Source organism: Garra rufa, chromosome 3, assembly GCF_049309525.1.
Source record: "Garra rufa chromosome 3, GarRuf1.0, whole genome shotgun sequence".
Taxonomy (NCBI): Eukaryota; Metazoa; Chordata; class Actinopteri; order Cypriniformes; family Cyprinidae; genus Garra; species Garra rufa.
The window spans coordinates 50781142-50799952 of NC_133363.1; the positions used below are offsets into that span (position 1 = coordinate 50781142).

At 37.0% G+C, this 18811-nt stretch overlaps 1 protein-coding gene across 1 annotated transcript in view; it reads right to left on the bottom strand.

The window, feature by feature from the left end:
• Nucleotides 1-13440, bottom strand: part of efnb3b (ephrin-B3b) — a 100258-nt gene extending 86818 nt beyond the window's left edge. Inside the window, exon 1 of the mRNA XM_073836330.1 lies at nt 12429-13440. Coding sequence (XP_073692431.1) covers nt 12429-12577 — 149 coding nt within the window. The 5' untranslated portion in view covers nt 12578-13440. The remainder of the gene's footprint in view (nt 1-12428) is intronic.
• Between the last annotated feature and the right edge of the window lie 5371 nt (nt 13441-18811).

Genomic DNA, 18811 nt, shown 5'->3' on the forward strand with positions numbered 1-18811 from the left:
AATAATAAATTAAACTGAAATAAAATAAAATAATTTTGTATGCCAGGTAAAAGAAACCTAGACATTTTGTTTGAAAATAATAAAATATAATAAATAATAAATATATTAAAATAGAATAAAAATAATTTAGTTTGTCAGGTAAGAGAGACCTAGACATTTTGTTTGAAAATAATAAAATAAAATAAAACAAAAAATAAAATGCACTAATATTAAAAATATAAAATATTCCTAGTGTAACATTAATATATTAAAATAATAAAATGGTTAAAAATAACAATTTGGAAAAACAAACACAAAATATCAAAAAACCTAAAACTTAAATATAATATTTTAAAAGGTATTGAATATTAATATATACATTTAATATGACATACAACAGCCTCAGAGTTGATCATGAAAAAGAGTAGAAATGCACCAATATTAAAATTTGAGAAGCTATTTGGAGCTATCTGGAAAAAAACAAACATAAAATCATCAAATATTAAAAATAAAACACTAAAACGTTAAAAGTAGGAATGCACCATTATTAAAATTGTGGCTAATAAAAAGCTAAAAAATTAAATATTAAAAATAGCTTAGCATTAATATATTAAAATAACAACATGGTTAAATTTAACAATTTGGAAAGAAAACAAACATAAAATCATAAATATTAAAAATAAAACACTAAAAAGATAAAAGTAGGAATGCTCCTAAATTAAAACTCTGGCTAATAAGAAGCAAAAAATTAAATAGTAAAAATAGCTAAGCATTAATATTTAAAAATAATAACATTATTAGGTAAAAAAAAAAAAAAAAAACTAAACACTGAAATAAAATGTTTTAAAAGGTAGTGAGTATACAATATCAATCAATACTAATAAACTCTAATATGTGACCCTGGACCACAAACCCAGTCATAAGGGTACATTTTTCGAAATTGAGATTTATACATGTATGGTTTGTTAGGACAGGACAATATTTGGCTGAGATACAACTATTTGAAAATCTGGAATCTGAGGGTGCAAAAAAATCTAAAAAAGTTGTTCAAATTAAGTTCTTAGCAATGCATATTACTACTCAAAAATTAAGTTTTGATATATTTACGGTTGGAAATTTACAAAGTATCTTCATGGAACATGATCTTTAATTAATATCCTAGTGATTTTTGGCATAAAAGAAAAATCGATCATTTTAACCCATACAATGTATTTTTGGCTATTGCTACAAATATACCCGTGCTACTTAAAACTGGTTTTGTGGACCAGGGTCACATATTAGCTGATACTGACTGATACATTGCGCATCCTCTAAGAAAAGAACACTCTCAAAATTCTGTAACAAATTGAATCTTCCTGGGTGTTCTATAAAGAAAGTCATATGGGTTTTAAACAGCATGAGGGTGAGTAACTGATGTTGGATGAACAATTCCTTTTACGGAACTGATTCAGCACTGATTACAACTGTCGACGGTAGTAATTGTAGTCTCCGTCATTTGTTTTGTCCATGTAAAAAGCGATCAATGACAATAGCAGGAAACACAGCGCTGCTGGTGGGACTGGTTTATGTTTCCTAACATGACGGATTCTTCAAGCTGAAGTGTGCAGAGGAGCCGTGGGAGGGTCATGCGTTCTCGTTAGGCTGGAACGCGGCCCTAGCGCTGTCACCAACTGTGAGTACTGCGTTCTGCTTTCTATAAGGAAAGCCCATATGTGTGTGTGTGTGTGTGTGTGTGTGTGAGGCCGGAAGCCTTCAGGGTCGTGATCCATTGACCATCTCTCACACTCTGTAAGTAGGTCACGTCAAACCCCAGGCCCCCTAACTGACAATTACAAACTGTCACACATACACACACGCTAGGGCATTTTGGTCATTTTGTCTACTCAAGCACTTCAGATAAATCAACTGATTACTCCAGAGGAGTAGACGGGAAGGTGCACATCTGCACTATATTTGTAAATGTTGTTCTATTTACATGTGTCCGATTTATAAAATAAAAAATAAAAAACATATATGGAGTTCAAAAGTTTGGGGTCTGTACGATTTTTCTGTTCTGGTCATTAAAGCTGCATTTATTTGATTTTAAAAAACTGTAAATGTTATTTCAATTAAAAACAAGTGTTTTCTATTTTAATAGATTTAAAATGGAATTTATTTCTGTGATGCAAAGCTGAATTTTCAGTATCATTACTCCAGTCTTCAGTGTCACATGATCCTTCAGAAATCATTCTAATATTCAGATGTTCTGCTCAAGAAACATATTTTATTATCAAAATAAAAAATATATTTGTAAATGTTCTATTTACATGTGTCCAATTTATAAAATAAAAAACATATATGGAGTTCAAAAGTTTGGGGTCTGTACGATTTTTCTGTTATGATCACTAAAGCTGCATTTATTTGATTTTAAAAAACTGTAAATGTTATTTCAATTTATAACAAGTGTTTTCTATTTTAATAGATTTAAAAATGTATTTATTCCTGTGATCAAAGCTGAATTTTCAGTATCATTACTCTAGTCTTCTGTGTCACGTGATCCTTCAGAAATCATTCTAATATTCAGATGTTCTGCTCAAGAAACATTTTTTATTATCAAAATAAAAATATATTTGTAAATGTTCTATTTACATGTGTCCAATTTATAAAATAAAAAATAAAAAACATATATGGAGTTCAAAAGTTTGGGGTCTGTACGATTTTTCTGTTATGATCACTAAACCTGCCTTTATTTGATTTTAAAAAACTGTAAATGTTATTTCAATTTATAACAAGTGTTTTCTATTTTAATAGATTTAAAAATGTATTTATTCCTGTGATCAAAGCTGAATTTTCAGCATCATTACTCCAGTCTTCTGTGTCACGTGATCCTTCAGAAATCATTCTAATATTCTGATTTTCTGCTTAAGCAACATTTTTTATTATCAATATTAAACGTATATTTGTAAATGTTATTCTATTTACATGTGGCCGATTTATAAAATAAAAAATAAAAAACATATATGGAGTTCAAAAGTATGGGGTCTGTAAGCTTTTTCTGTTATGATCACTGAAGCTGCATTTATTTGATTTAAAAAAAAACGGTAAAAATTCCAATATTCTAAAATATTATTTCAATTTAAAAATAGTGTTTCCTATTTTAATAGATTTGAAAATGTAATTTATTTCTGTGATGCAAAGATGAATTTTCAGTATCAATACTTCAGACTTCAGTGTCACGTGATCCTTCAGAAATCATTCTAATATTCAGATGTTCTGCTCAAGAAACATTTTTTATTATCAAAATTAAAAACAGTTGTTTTAAAGGATTCTTCTTATTTGAAATACCAGAAATACTGTTTCTACTGTCTTATTTGATCAATGTAATTCATCCTTGCTCAATAAAAGTATTCATTTCATTTCTTAAAAAAGGAAAAAGCACTAAACCAAACTTTTGAACCGTAACACACTGACCTTTCCTAATGTAAAAACTCGCAAAATATTTCATTTTAGCTGAACTGGTTTGGAGGATTTCATAAAGATAAAGGCATCAGATGTATTTTTAGCACAGGCATTAACACAAATCATAAGGCCTCAGTCAAAATCAGACAACACTTATCACTAAAACAGCGCAGTCAGACGCCATGGAGGACAGGAAAGGTTTGCACATTGTGTGCGCTTTGAATACAACTGCAGATGTCCCAGTTTCCGTTGATAACTGCTGTTTCCCCTCCTGTCTTCTAACACAGTGTGTTCTTAACTGTAGAGACGACGATGCAAATGAAGTCTGGCTCCGTGTGTCTGTCTGCCGCTCCTGTTTACAGCTCCGAGATCAGTCCCCTTCGGCCCGAGCGGTGACATTGACCCCGTTAACAGACCCGCAGACCGACCCCAGAACAGACAGACTAACATATCTGATCTTAATCACAGTATACAGATGGCCAAACTGACTTCAAACCGTCTGTATCCTCTGATTAATATTGACCGCCTATGATTTTGACCACTGGAGAAACACTTCAAAGCTGCAGCATAGAGTAAACGATCTTATCGCAACACAGATTTTTAGCCCCTGGACTTTTAGATCTGGAATCAGCGATGTTAAACTTGCCTTTCCTTTGTTTTCCATATCAGAGCTGATTCCACATCAGAAAGCAGACAGAGAGGCAGGGGAAGTCAATAAAAGCGGGCCTGGGTGACATGGGCTAATCTATAGCAACATGGCAGTTTTCCTCAGGCTAATTAAGTTTACGATTCATCTAATCAACTCTGGGGAAAGAGGAAGCCAGAGGAGAACAACAAGAAGATTCTTCTAATCACGATACTGCGTTGGCGGTGGTTGCCAGGGTGTTGCTTACTGGCCAAAAAGAGTCAAAAACACCCATTTTGTTCTGTAAATATGGCTTGTGTCCATTTTTTAATGTATGCTATTTAAAAAATTGGGGTCGTAATTTTGGGGTCACCAAGGCTGCATTTATTTGATCAAAAAGGTTTCAAGTAACTGTTTTCTATTTGAATATACATTTAAGATTTATGCCTGTGATAATTGAGTTGAAATAAGTTGAAAAAAGTTGTGCTGTTGAATTTTTTTGTGAAAACTGAAGAACAGCATTTATTTGAAATATGTTGAAATGTTATCAAAATGGTAATTATTTTACCAAAATAGGAGGGATCATACAAAATGCATATTATTTTTTTTGTGATAGTTGTTCATGAGTGCCTTGTTTGTCCTGAACAGTTAAACTGCCTGCTGTTCTTCAGAAAAATCCTTCAAATTCTGTGGTTTTTCAGCGTTTTTGTTTATTTGAACCATTTCCAGTATGACTGAATGATTTTGAGATCCATGTTTTCACACTGAGGACAACTGAGGGACTATTACAGAAGGTTCAAACGCTCACTGATGCTCCAGAAGGAAACAATGCATAAGAAGCCGGGGGTGAAAACTTTTTGAATTTAAAGATCAGGGTAAATTTAACTTATTTTGTCTTCTGGGAAACATGTAAGCATCTTCTGTAGCTTCTGAAGGCCAGTACTAAATGAAAAAAATGCGATATTTAGGCAAAATAAGAAAAATGTACAGATTTCAATTTTGTTCAAAAGTTTTCACCCCCGGCTCTTTTGTTTTTTCTTTTGGAGCATCAATGAGCATTTGAACCTTCTGTAATAGTTCCATATGAGGCCCTCAGTTGTCTTCAGTGTGAAAAGATGGATCTCAAAATCATACAGTCATTGTTGGAAAAGGTTCAAATTTACAAAAATGCAAAAAAAAAAAAAAAAAAAATTGTAGGACCTGAAGGATTTTCTTTAAGTACAGTGGGGCAGTTTAACTGTTCAGGACAAACAAGGGATGCACTAAACCATCACTAAACATAAAAAATCATTAAGGTAACAACACAGTGTTAAGAATCAAGTTTATGCAAACTTTTGAACAACATTTTTATAAATTCAACTATTATTTTCTCTTGTGGACTATATGTAAACGTCTTTTATGTGCAAAATATCTTATTCGGGTCAGTACTAAATAAAAAATAGCATGCATTTTGGTAAAAAAAAAAATATTAACATTTTGCAGATTCTATAAACGTTTGACTTCAACTGTAAATAAATCTTTTGATAAATGTAATGCACCCTGGCTGAATAAAAGTAATAATTTCTTTAAACAAAATCTCAGAATGCTTTTAGCAAAAACATTTTCCTAACCGAAAACAGTAAATCATATCAAAACTCAGCAAGAAAGATAAAAGGAACGCTAGAAAGAAAGACAGAAGGCAAGCAGGAAAAAAAAGAAAGCAAGACAATAAGAAAGAAAGAAAGAACTTCCAAGTCTCATTAGCCAAATCCAGACCTGATGGTATGTGTATGTGCGTGTGTCATTGACCCATGCTGGACCTTACGGCAGCAGGAGAGGATGATCCTGATTAGTAAAGGCGGTCTGTGTGAGAACTAACCAAATCACACACAATAACACACACACACACACAAATACACAGACGGAAAGCCTCCTGCCCAGCGCTCATGTGACCCTTTAAACCTGTGAATGGAATTAGCCGAGAAAGAGAGTGAAAACAGAAGTGAAGGTCTTAACATCTGTAGCAGCAGGTGGGCACAGACCCTGATCAGCTTTATTACTTTTAAAAGAAAAAAGAAAAGGAAAAACAGAAGGAAGATGGCAGAGCATGAGCCGAACTGATTCTCTGTTTCATATTCGGCCTGCGTTGAATGTTATGGCTTAAGTGAGTAGGCCCAGTTTCCGAGAACTGTCATCACATACCTGTGCACACAAATACACAGATTCAAACAAACACAGAGCGATGAGAGATGTTCAGAGCGAGACCACACACACACACACACACACACACACACACACACACACACTCTCTCTCTCTCTCTCTCTCTCTCTCTCTCTCTCTCGTACCATGCTGCAGGGGTTTAGGAGGCCCGGGCCCCCTGGGGGCCCTCTCTCAGGAACACACCGTTCCCCGCACGTCAGCATGAGTTTAACAATCAAACCGTGTGTGTGACGATCGACGTCCTTTCAATTATTTCTAAATAGTTTAAATTAACACCCCACAAATGTCTGGATGCATTTCGGCACACAGAAGTGTGTTTGTGTAAACATGTGTTCCTTATATTTGCATCACACAGCCCCCGAACACACTTCTGGCTGTCTCCGCAGGGAAGGCGCCTTTGTTTCCCCATTATATTGCCTTGTGTGTGTGTGTGTCTGGTCTGCAGGCAGGCTGCAGTTATTCTGCCACATCAGCTGAGAGCCATTTTCACAGCTCCTGTTGCTGAGAGCTCGTAAAGCCTCCAGCAGACCCTGAACCACACACACAAACACTCACAATTTCCCCTATTTCTCACTGCAGGGTCCTGAGAAGATGCTATATAAGAGCTCAAATGCTATTTCACACACATTCGTGCCGTACAAGCCTTTATCTAATAGATGCATAGACACACTTGTTTACTTAGCTATCTGAAAGTGGAGATAATGTTGTTATGCAAATAAAATATATTATATATAATATACAGTCAAACCAAAACCTATTCAGACACCAGATATATATTTTTTTACTAGTGGGTGCAGGACACTATAAAAAGAAAAAATAAAGTAAACTGTGACATATTAAACCCAACCAGTAAAACAATAAAAAAATTTGGGAGCAAAAATTTGATTTGACACTTTGACCTGACCATGTTTTGTTACATATCTTTCTATCAAAGTTATCTGACATTATCAAGTGATATGATATAAGAAATTTTGAAGGTGTCTGAATACATTTTGGTTTGACTGCAATTTATTTGCGATTATCAAGATGAACTAGTTCTGACACAGTTTAACTCTTGAGTTCTTATTATATTTTATTACCATTTTCTAAACTATAGTGAATAAACTGTGATAATGTGAGAAATGTTGACGGCGTCTGAATAAATTTTGGTTTGACTGTACTTATTACATATAAAATATTTTTTTTTTTGTACAGTGACTAACCAAAATTCTCTAAACCCTACCCCTAAAACTCTCAAAAGAAACTTTTTACATAGGGAAGCCTCAACAGGTAATAAATAAAATAAAATCATTTGTAAATAAACACACTTCTATTAAATGTTTGGGGTCAGTAAGACGCTTCCTACAAAGATATTAAGCAGCACAACTGTTTTCAACATTGATTTTAATAAGAAATGTTTCTTGAGCACCAAATCAGCATATTAGACTGATTTCTGAAGGATCATCACAAGCAATAAGTTGCATTTTAAAATATTTTAAAGTACAATATATTAAATTTTTGATAAAATACATGCAGCCTTGGTTAAACTAAGAGACTTCTTTCAAAACAGTGTGTGTATATATACATATTCATTTAACTTTTGGGGACAATTGCACTCTCAAAATATAAAATAAACCCATAAGCCTACACAAGCACATACTTATACACTACACTAACTTTCAGCAACATATACTGGCACAAAAAAGCCCATTCTCTCTTTTAGACCACAGTGATGCTGCACACACAGTTAAGCATTTAAATTCTTCGAATAAAACCAAATTTCCCTTGACCAAAAGAAGTGATTCCAGTCAGGAAGCTTAAAAGGATCTACTGAGCTTAGCAAATTAACACATCTCCAAACCTCTAATCCATTCGCAAATGTGTCAGAAAAAACTTTCTGTGTTTGTTTCTACATTCACATTCATTTAGTAGATGTTTATCCGAAGCGAACTACAAATTAGGACTTTCTAAACACAACCATGTATGTCAGTGACCTACTGAGATCATCTCTTATTCTAATCCCTTCTCCCAACGACCTCCCTCCCAAATTTCCCTCGTCTTAAGCCTGAGATCGGTTAACTAGCGCTTTTATCCGAGGCCAATTAGCCTGCGATAAATTAATTATTAAAAAATCCAGTGGGGGTAACATATTTCTTTGAGCGCGAGCGCTGATACAAAAGGCCCATCACGCGTACACACACAGACCCTGTGACATTTACGATAACACACAAATCCTTACAGTTACCCACAATCGCTCGTCTGAATTCATTATCGGAAAACCCCCCACAGGTTTGAGCCGGATCTGAATCTCTGAAACGCAATTACCGAAACGCACAGTGATTTAGACAGAAGAACACGGAAACCTTCTGAACCGTTAGTAACCGTTTGGGATCAAATTACTCGACCAGCGTCTCAACATAGTCAATTGGAAGAATTACACGGCCCTAACTGACCCCTCAGAACATCAGTCAGAGATGTGTTTGCTCATCCGGGGAGGGCCGGGTACCAAGGACACACAAATACACTTTGTCTTTCTTGTGTGTAAACAATGTATCAAGGGGTGTGAATGTCAGAAGGTGAAGGACGCTTCCCAGACAAGCTGGCTCGCTGAGAAACACCATTAGTGTTTACTAAAAAAAAGTGCTGCTTCAGTCTCAAGAAGCCATTTTTCATCTACGCCCCTTTAATTAAATATACATTCCGAAATTGCATTAAACCGCAGTGTCTAAGAACAAACACAGTTTTTGCTTCATAGATTTTTTATCCTAAGCAGACAATTTCAAGGTGATCTTTGTGCTGGTCTTGCATTTTCGTAAGCCTAACTCAAACTGACGTTCATGGCTTAGAAGATATTGATTTCTGTACATTTAAGGATGCGCCCTGCTGTTCCTCCCTCGTCTCTCGATCCCTCTTTCCTCCCATCACTCCTCGACTCTTTCTTCGTTCCTCTGAAGACTACACATGTTTCTAATTTTGCACGGGGAGGAGAGTGGCAGCGCCATCGTGAGAGGGTAGTTACGGCGAGAGCAATGGGATACGAAAGGGTGAATAAAACATTCTACAGGTGCAGGCCCTCATCTTCAAAGCACTGAGGAGCAGAGGTTCACTGATCCCTATTAAATATACAGCACTGCCAACAATGTAACCTGCGTACAGCTACTTTTAGTGCGAACTGTGCAGACTCCCGTAGCCTAGAGCAAAACCACACGGTGCAGATGTCTTGTAAGTGCGTGTCTGTGTGAGCAGCCAAATTTACACTGCACAGTGTGTTTTGAAATCAAATATGAATATGGCAATGATGTGTTTGTGTATGTGGGTTGTATGAAAAGAAACCAGACTTTACATTAGTGTTCAAGCTACCATGTGACACAATAGTAAGTAGCTAAGTGATCAATGCAAACAGACTGGACTTAACATTAGAAATCTAATGATATAATTGTGATCATAAGACAATATGAAACAATAGGTCTTCCAGGCAAAAAGTGAACTTCTTATTCTAAGGTCTTTAAAGCCGTGTTTTGGGCTTTTATGCTTTGGCACAGTATCTGTCAAACAAACTAAAACCGTAAGCACAATATGACTTACTCCCTTCATCAAGTCTGTTTTTGCTGTATGTTTCAAAATGAAGAGCGCACTTCGTTCAGGCAATCAGCTTGTGATCCTCTGTTTTCCTGGCCTCAGAACGGCTCAGTTCACAGTGAATGAATGCAGTGAACCCATTTTTTGCATGTGTTGTGAGTTTAGCACGCATTTGGGAACGCAATGGCCACCAGTTATGCTTTATTTTCGTGGCAGATGATTACAGCATTTCTAGATTTGTAGTGAGACGCGATATAGTAAGCCTGTTTTCACTGAAGCTTGAGTTTTCCTTCAAAATAAAAGCTACAAATTTCTAATAATTAGGAAAGAAGTACTGTATTGTAATTTCTCTGTAGTGCAAAGCAAAAAGTATTTACCTACGAAGTATATATGAAATAAATTTTATTTGTTTGGCTTCCAAAAGCATCAGTGTGAATGTAATTTAGACTGAGACAGTATACCACAAATAAAAAGAGGGTTGAGGCCCCTTTAAAGTTCAGATACAAGTCAGTTCACTTAAACTTTTTTCTGACTTAAGTTTTCTTACTTAAGAACATGTGTTGGAGCTCTTAATTTTGAACTCTCAAAGATAGAATAATTTAGCTTTAAAAATTTACAAAATTTTCATTTGTTCCCAATTCTTTGTCTTTTTTTTAATATCACAATAAATATTGTATCATTGACTTAATATCGCGATATTATTGTATTGTGAGATTTTGATTTTGTTACATCCCTACTTAATATATATAGTGCTTAACATGTATATCATGCAAAGTAATCAGATATTAACCATGTATGCTTAATTTGCCAATGCAGTGGCCTGTCCACAGAAAACACTTTTTGTGAGTTTAAAGTGTTACTAAGTGAGTATGCAGATGTGTAAAATAACCGGTTTTCGCAAAATGCGAGTTTCCCCTTAGTTTTGACCAGGGGCGCCGCTAAGGGGGGTAAAGTTAGGACAATTCTAAGGGCCCACACCCTGTAGGCGCCCCCAGAGATCTGCTTTTGTGTGGTGGGGGGGGGGGGGGGTAACCTCATATTTTGTCATAGGGCCCAAAATTGCGAGCGGCGCACCTGGTTGTAACGTTTCCACTGTGAAATGAAGCGAATTCGCATCAAAGTGCAAAGAAGCCGTGAGAAAACCAGCGCCCGCTGCTGATCGACTAACATCGATTACAAGTGATTGAATCAGTTAAAAATGATTGTCAGCGGCGTTCCTTCTCTCACTCTCAGGTAAAGGTCAAGCAGAAAACGCGCGGTCACGGTCATGCCCCCCACCCGCGCGCGCGCTCCCGTTTCAAATTAGGTCCCCACAAACCCCTGCTAGATTAACACAAGCAACAACGACAAGAACCCTCATTAAGAGCGTCTGCCAGCGGCCACTGGGACAGAATAAACCCCCTCCATCCCCCCCCAGCAGCATCTGTTGAAGCGAAGAGCCCGGTATATGCGCCACATGGACACATTAAAAACCTATTCGTCTTTCAAGAGCTCGTGGCACCACTAATAGCCCCTCATAACCCACATACCGATTTAGACAGGGCACACAAGTGCTCCCACGACGCCGGGTGTCCATTTAAACAAGCCCAGTAATGACAGAAGGGCGAAAGAAAGAAAGGGGATCTGCTCGGCCATAAATTGTCGTTTATGTGCCGGACACGCCGTTTCTTTGCCTCCCCACTAAATGAATTCACAGTTGCTGGGTTGCAAAAACCTCCCCCTTATTTACAGATTTATACTACGAGAAATCCAGCCGTAAATTAGCCACTATTCCTTCCTGCGGCAGAGAAAATCGTGTCACCTCCGTGACTGGAGTAACAAATTTTGCAGTGTGAAATGGGACTGATTGAGCATCTAAAGTTAACACCTGCGTGTAAAACTTTTCACTTCAGGTGTTTCCACGTTAACTAATCCTGTGGAAGAGTGAAAGCTTACACCTTCTTTTGTTTTAACTACTGCCATGACAGCAGAGAAGTTGCTAACTAATAATAGTCCCTAAGAAGCAAAGTTCGAGTTGTGTTTTACAGAGCTGTCACATATAAATAAAAGTGCAGGTGGTTTGGAATTCATGTAAACATGAAAAACGAAATGTTAAAGTTTACACCTTGGCAGAGCAAGCTCTTTTGTTTTATTAACTGCTGTCATGACAGAAGTTAAGCTGGTGACTAAAACAGCTCTGAGGACTTTACACGTTCTCACAAGTTAGGCAAGAACGTTTTACAAAGGTTACATTGTTTAAACGGCATTAGGACGGAAAATACTTGGTGTTGAGCAACTAAAATTCATGCCAATCTAACTGGAGCGTATCTGAAGGAGAGGCAGTGAAACAGTGCGGCGTCAATAATTGTGGCGGCTACTGTCGTAAAATTCCTCAACACACACCGTCAATGAAATGTGGCATTTATTAGTCTGGCGACATTGATGCTCGTAACTTCTGCAGACTCGTGATTATCCACTAAGGGGCTTGTCTGCGTAATAGCGCTTAACAGCTTTCTCTCCCCGGTTTCAAAGCCGTCCTTCAACAATTTGTGCGAATACACGAGGCGTCCGGGTATCTCCAACGCAAAGCTCTTCTTAAATAAACGGGGAATAAACACCGTGCCCAATGCCTTTAGTTGCGGCTCTTACCTTTTGTTCAAGGAATTCCAGTAGATGGGCTCCATGTTGGTCGCCGTGATCCCGATTAAATCCACTAAGAATATCAGCAGAATTCCCAATCCATTTTCACAGCCCCGACTCGCCATTTGAAATCCCGAATTCCGTCTATTTACTCCCATCAAAGCTGTGCGGGATACTCTCCCAGAGGCTGGAGATCTCTGGACTCGGAACAAAAGCGTATGCGCTTCAGGTGAATCCGTCAGTGTGATCAGGAACAACGTGTTTTGGGAACCTGCATGGATATCTACTAAAACACACACACGGGAGGACAGATTAAACAAAGGTGCAGTCTGTGTGGATTTATAAGGAGAGAATTCCACAAAAACGTCTTTAGGGAAAAGTAGCTCGTGGACAAAACTCAATTCCCACAGCCGTTTTGTTGCAATTTCCCTCGCAAGAGTTTACTTTTCCAGTATTTCGTTTAGCTTATTGTTTTTCCGTGGCTTTTAGACTGGACCTATCTTTCCCATTCCCTTTTCACTCCCACTTCATTCTGGTTTTCAGAATTTGGACGGGGATGTGATGGTGGTGGATGGATGATGGTTTGCAATGAGCTTTTCCTCGCCTCTTCAGAAGAACATGTTGATGCTGGACAGATCTCGCTGCTTCTCTTTCTCTCCTCTAGTTCTCCAATTGGATTTTCCTGCTTGCCTCTGAGATTCCAATAATTCCGCATGCACTTGAAATGTTCGGATAATCCGGATAATTAACGCAAAAACAGCAAAACGAAACTAATTAATGCGAATGCAAAACAAGCGTATCAAATGGACACAAATTTACAAATGTGCCGAGACTGACAAAATTATTGCCAGGTTTTCCAGGGTGGAAAAAATATTGCAATCCTTATTCATGGGTCTCGGTTGCAGGGTATTTGAGAATGTGCTCGGATGTGGCAAGTCATTAGATAGTTCATTTCTCGTCTGTCCTGCTTGGATTCTCTCGATGTGTCTCTCTCACTGGCTGCAAATCCGACTAGTGAGACTTGTTCCTAACGCTCGGCGCGCACTGACAGACTGAGTTGTTTGAGAAAGAGAGAGAGCGAGCGAGCGAGAGAGAGAGAGAGAGAGAAAAGAGGAGGGGGAAAGGGGAGGTGTGCGCGCTCGAATAAGAAAAATCCCATCTTCCGGCTGGAGTGCGCACTAACGGAGCGGATTTTTCTTTGGGGGATTTGTTTTTTCCGCATGTAGAGGTGCTATTAAATCACGTCAGTCATGAGCACCTCCATATACCATGCAAACATATTTCCCAGCGCTCGTGTAAAGGATTCTCTACATCCATAAATAAATAATAACAGTCTCAGAGCACGTAAATTTTTGTGACTGCTTCTTTTTCCGTTTGATATGATGATCGTGATCCCTGGCACCCGATCACACCGATCAACTCTGTGCATTGAGAAGCGACGGCTTACGGAGCTACAGCGCCCCCAGTGCATTCGCTGGTAACGGTGCATGTAATAACATTTCATGCTAGTGGTAACGACACTAATGACAGGCTTAGTAAGATATGCAGCAGATAAAGAGCTTGTTTAATAAATATCTCTACCGTCCAATTGAAACCGCAATGATTTTCAGCGCTATGCGTATGTGAAAAATCGCTAATTAATTGTGTTTGTATGCCTGTCTATTACATCTGAAAACTACAATTAGGAAGTGTATTATGGACTAAGCGCGGCTGATGGGACCCCAAGGTGTAAGGCGTAAGAGTAAAACCTTGCCTGCACTGACACCCAGCGGCGAAGTAATGATATTGCAGCCCACTAACGCTGTACAGATCGAATCTTGACGCCCTTTTGGACAGCCATATCAATTTGATATAATATTAATGTTATTTTATGTAATATTAATATAACAATTATAAACGATTAATCTCTCCATTTCATCCATGTCACATTTATGTTAAATTTTAGTGCTGTCCCAATTTATCAAAAGGCTTTAAATGCCATTAAAAATGGTATTTAATGCAACAAGGTAGTTGATAAATAACTAGGCTTTTTAACGACTAGCAAACGTTTATTGAACTGGATCATTTGGATAAACTAGATAATATTGTAGTTTTTACCTATAATATGTGAGTCTATTTTGTAGTTTATATTTTTCATTCAACAATTTTCTAGTATACTATACATTTGGATCAGTGAGTAACATTACATACAATGCATGTTAATTTAAACAGGCCTAACAATGACAATGTGTAAGCTGCTCCAGGAAATTATACATATTTAATATGTTGTTCATATTAACATGTCTCAGTCACTGCACTATAATGAAAATAAGACTAACAAGTCATTAAATATGCAGAGATGTATCTAATAAACCTATTAGTTTAACATAGTTTTACATGCAGACAGAGAAATGATATAAATGTATGTATATTGTATTTTAAGTATATTATATCATTTATTTTTCTATTTATTATGAAACCTGTTTCATAACTAAGAAAAGTTTGTAAAGATAAATCTATAAATGAAAGTACATTTTAGATGCCACAACAGATTTTTAACATTTATACACTACAGTCAAAAGTTTTTGAACAGTAAATTTTTTTATGTTTTTAAAGAAGTCTCTTCAGCTCACCAAGCCTGCATTTATTTGATCCAAAGTACAGCCAAAACAGTAACATTTTAAAATAGTTTTACTATTTAAAATAACTGTTTTCTATTTGAATATCATGGTCCTTCAGAAATCATTCTAATATTCTGAGTTGCTACTCAAAACATTTATTATTATTATGTTGAAAACAGCTGAGTAGAATTTTTTCAGGTTTCTTTGATGAATAGAACGCTCAGAAGAACAGCATTTATTTGGAATATAAATCTTTTGTAAAATTATAAATGTCTTTATCATCACTTTTGATCAATTTAAAGCATCCTTGCTCAATAAAAGTATTCATTTCTATAATTTCTTTCCCCAAAAATAAAAAAATTATACTGACTCCAAGTTTTGCTGTACTTTGGATCAAACAAATGCAAGATTGGTGAGCAGAAGTGACTTCTTTAAAAAACAAAACAACAATCTAATGCTGATGATACACTGGGCAACTTTTTGAGCAATGTTGCCGGGCAACTTTAGCAAATGTTGCTGTCAATGGGCACCCAGGTGAGATATAAAGCCCACGACTGATCTAAATTATTCAGATAGAAATTTGTTACCTATTCTCAATGGGAAAGTGCCCAAGCAACATTGCTAAAAAAAGTTGCCCGATTAAATTGCTCAAAAAGTTGCCCTGTGTATCATCAGCCTTACTGTTCAAAATTTTTTGACTGGTAGTGTACAAATGTATAAACTGGTTTAGACAAAGTGCAGCGAGGACAGTGCTTTGACAACATGTCATGTCAAATACCCAGACACTGAGATGTGAGAACACTGGCATCACAAGATCACAGTTAGGAGGTGATCTCATCAGTCTGTGTCGCAGTGTCCATGAGACCTGGCTCTCTCCCCAGTCTGCGCAGTTTTAAAAGGTAATCAGAGTGAAGGGAGGAATCAGTCAGGTCCACAAAGCGCCTGTAGCTGGCCTGCACCTTCTGAAAGACAGAAAGAGAGATGGAAGCACATAAACATGCTGATTAAATTTGGAGTTAGACAGGTGCAGTTAGTTAGACAGGTGGATCATCATAATGACCAAAGATGGAAACGTCCTCAAGCGAAAGGTCAAATGTCAATACTGTTGTCCATTAAGACAAGAAGGAACACAGACTCACAAACTAAGCTTAATAAGAACCAAACGTCAGAGGACGTCCTGGCATGGGAAGAGAGAGAGTTCTGTTATTCCGTCATTTTGTTGCAGGGTGTTGCAGATGCTGGATTTAAGCGGGTCCCTTTATGGAGCTGTTCATTTATTCATGATGACCTCATTACAAGGGCTGACCTTAAACTCTGCTTCATACTGAATGCGCTCCCTGCAGGCCTGCTCCAGACTGTCCTGCAGCTGCTGTATCCTGGAACACACACGCACCGTCACGCACGACTTCAAAACATTATTAAAAAAAGATAGAAAGAAAGACAAAATGGTGGAGAAGCAGTGTTGGCAACAACAATATCTATATATTCTAGAATTCTTGTTAAAAAAAAAGGGAGAGGGCAGAGAGATACAAAGAGAGAAGTTTATGAAATTTACAAAAGGTGGAAAGGAAAAAGAGAATAGCTGAGATGCATCACAATAGGAAGCAAGGGTGAGCAGGAGGAGAGTTTCATGTGTATTTTTACCTGTTTTGTAGCTCAGATATCTCCTCTTCATGTCTGTCCTGTAGGGCTTGTTTTTCTCTTTCTGCCTTCATGTCACACTCTTCACGAATAGTTCTCTCTGCATCCTGCACACACCTCTTCACACACTCCTGAGAGGCAGAGAAAAGCAATAAAAGGTGAATGACTCACAAGTCCGCTTGATTCTGACTGGTCAGGTTTTAAACTTTGCAAAGCTTGTTTCTTCAGCCATTTACACAATATATATATATATATTAGTAAAATCAAATCAGCAAGAACTAGATTATTATTGATTTGTGTCAGTCTGATTTGCATACAACAGAACCTGATGCAAATGTTCACTATGCACATTACTGAGCCACACACAATGCCATTCATTATTTACAATTTCATGTGCTACTTTATTGTGTATGTATTGTGTATGATTAGCACACTTCACCATGTCATACATAATTTAGTTAATGATATATTGCTCTTGGTTTTGCCTGGAAAACCAACTCATGCATGCTCTGATTTTTCTTCCATTAACTTCTGCATGTGATTTTTGAGGGGGCAACTCAATGTAATAAACAATTGTCTCCTCAATTTTCAGCCCTATGATGAAAACTTGCATATTTTGCTGATTATTGCTGCTGGAAATGGTCAATTATTGTCGTGTTTTGGGCTGTACTAATATGTCGGACCAGGAAAAACATTTGGAGTACTATACTGCCAAAACGTATAACAAATTAAGGAGAAGTGTGCAAAAAAACTGTCTGAGGAACAAAATGCGTTTGTGGTTGGTCAAAATAAACCAGGATGTCAAGGGCAAGATTCATGACAACATTCGTGTTCGTTCTTATCATTTCTGGTCAGGTAGGTGAAATATTAGGCTAATATCTTTCGTAATACTGCTCGTACGTATCTTTACCACCTATTAACTTTAGTTTGTCATCATATTTTGCTAGTTCTTGCTTACCAAGTCCTTATCTATATAATTTAGAAACTTCTACATAGTTTTTATGTGGTTTAGACGGCATAAATCAGCAGAACAACGTATTCAGTAGTACATTAACAGTGCAATCCATGTTGTTTACATCCGAGTAAGGCCAATATTATACGCACATCTGTGTAACTCACCAAATGATAATATACGTGCAAACCCCAGCAAAAGCTCTGCAAAATGATCTTTGATTTATAATCTGTTTGACGTACCAAGATTTTGGGTTCACAAACAGCGCTTGCAGACCGCCAGCTAAACCGTCCATGTTTTCCCTGCTTTCTGCGTGTTTCCCATTGAAAATGAAGGATACTATTGTCGCTCTCTCGTTTCATTCGAACAACTTCGCAACTTGCACCATCTTACTGCAGCCAGTTAATGTTAATACATTATTGTTACAGTGTTCATCTAGTTAAACCGATTGTCTTGAAGAACATCCACGTATTTATTCATTTGTATGGTAGCCAAATTACCATTCATTTGATTTTCAATTTGAAACGAAATAAGAAAACGGCTCCTTTATTCGTTTTTTCATTTGTTCAGAAAACGAAAAAACAAGATTTTGGCTCGATTTTTCGTTTTTTTGGTTCACGGGTAGAAAACGGATAAACGACTTCAAATTCGTTTCCACATGTGGGCGGTCACGAGACCTTTACGCCTCAACCAAATATGGACCGGTGACGCCATCTATTGTTCGTTCAACAAAATAAAAGACCATTATTTATTTATTAATTTTCATTCTTTTTTAATTGCAGTCTTTAAACAACGAATATATAAGGGCACTAACATTAACTGCATCAAAATATAATAAAATAAGACACTTTTTAAAATAATAAAATAGAAATTTGCATGTCCTGCAAAGCGGCTCTCCGTACAAACGATTGCATTTGTGCCTAATTAATACCAAGCATTTGTGCTTAGGGCACCTAAATGGCTAGCGCTGGCCCTGCTTAAGCATCAAGGCTGTGCACACTTACAATAACTTAAATCCTGGCGAAATGAAACGTTCCTGTGGCTATGATAGTACAGTAAAAATTAAATTCTCCACCCTTGGTACCTTTAGTCGATTTGCATTACAGTATTTGCACTCACCATGGCTTGTCCAAAACTGAGCATAATGTCTAAAAGAAAAGTTCTGACTGCTGTGCATTTACACTTGACTGAACATTGAT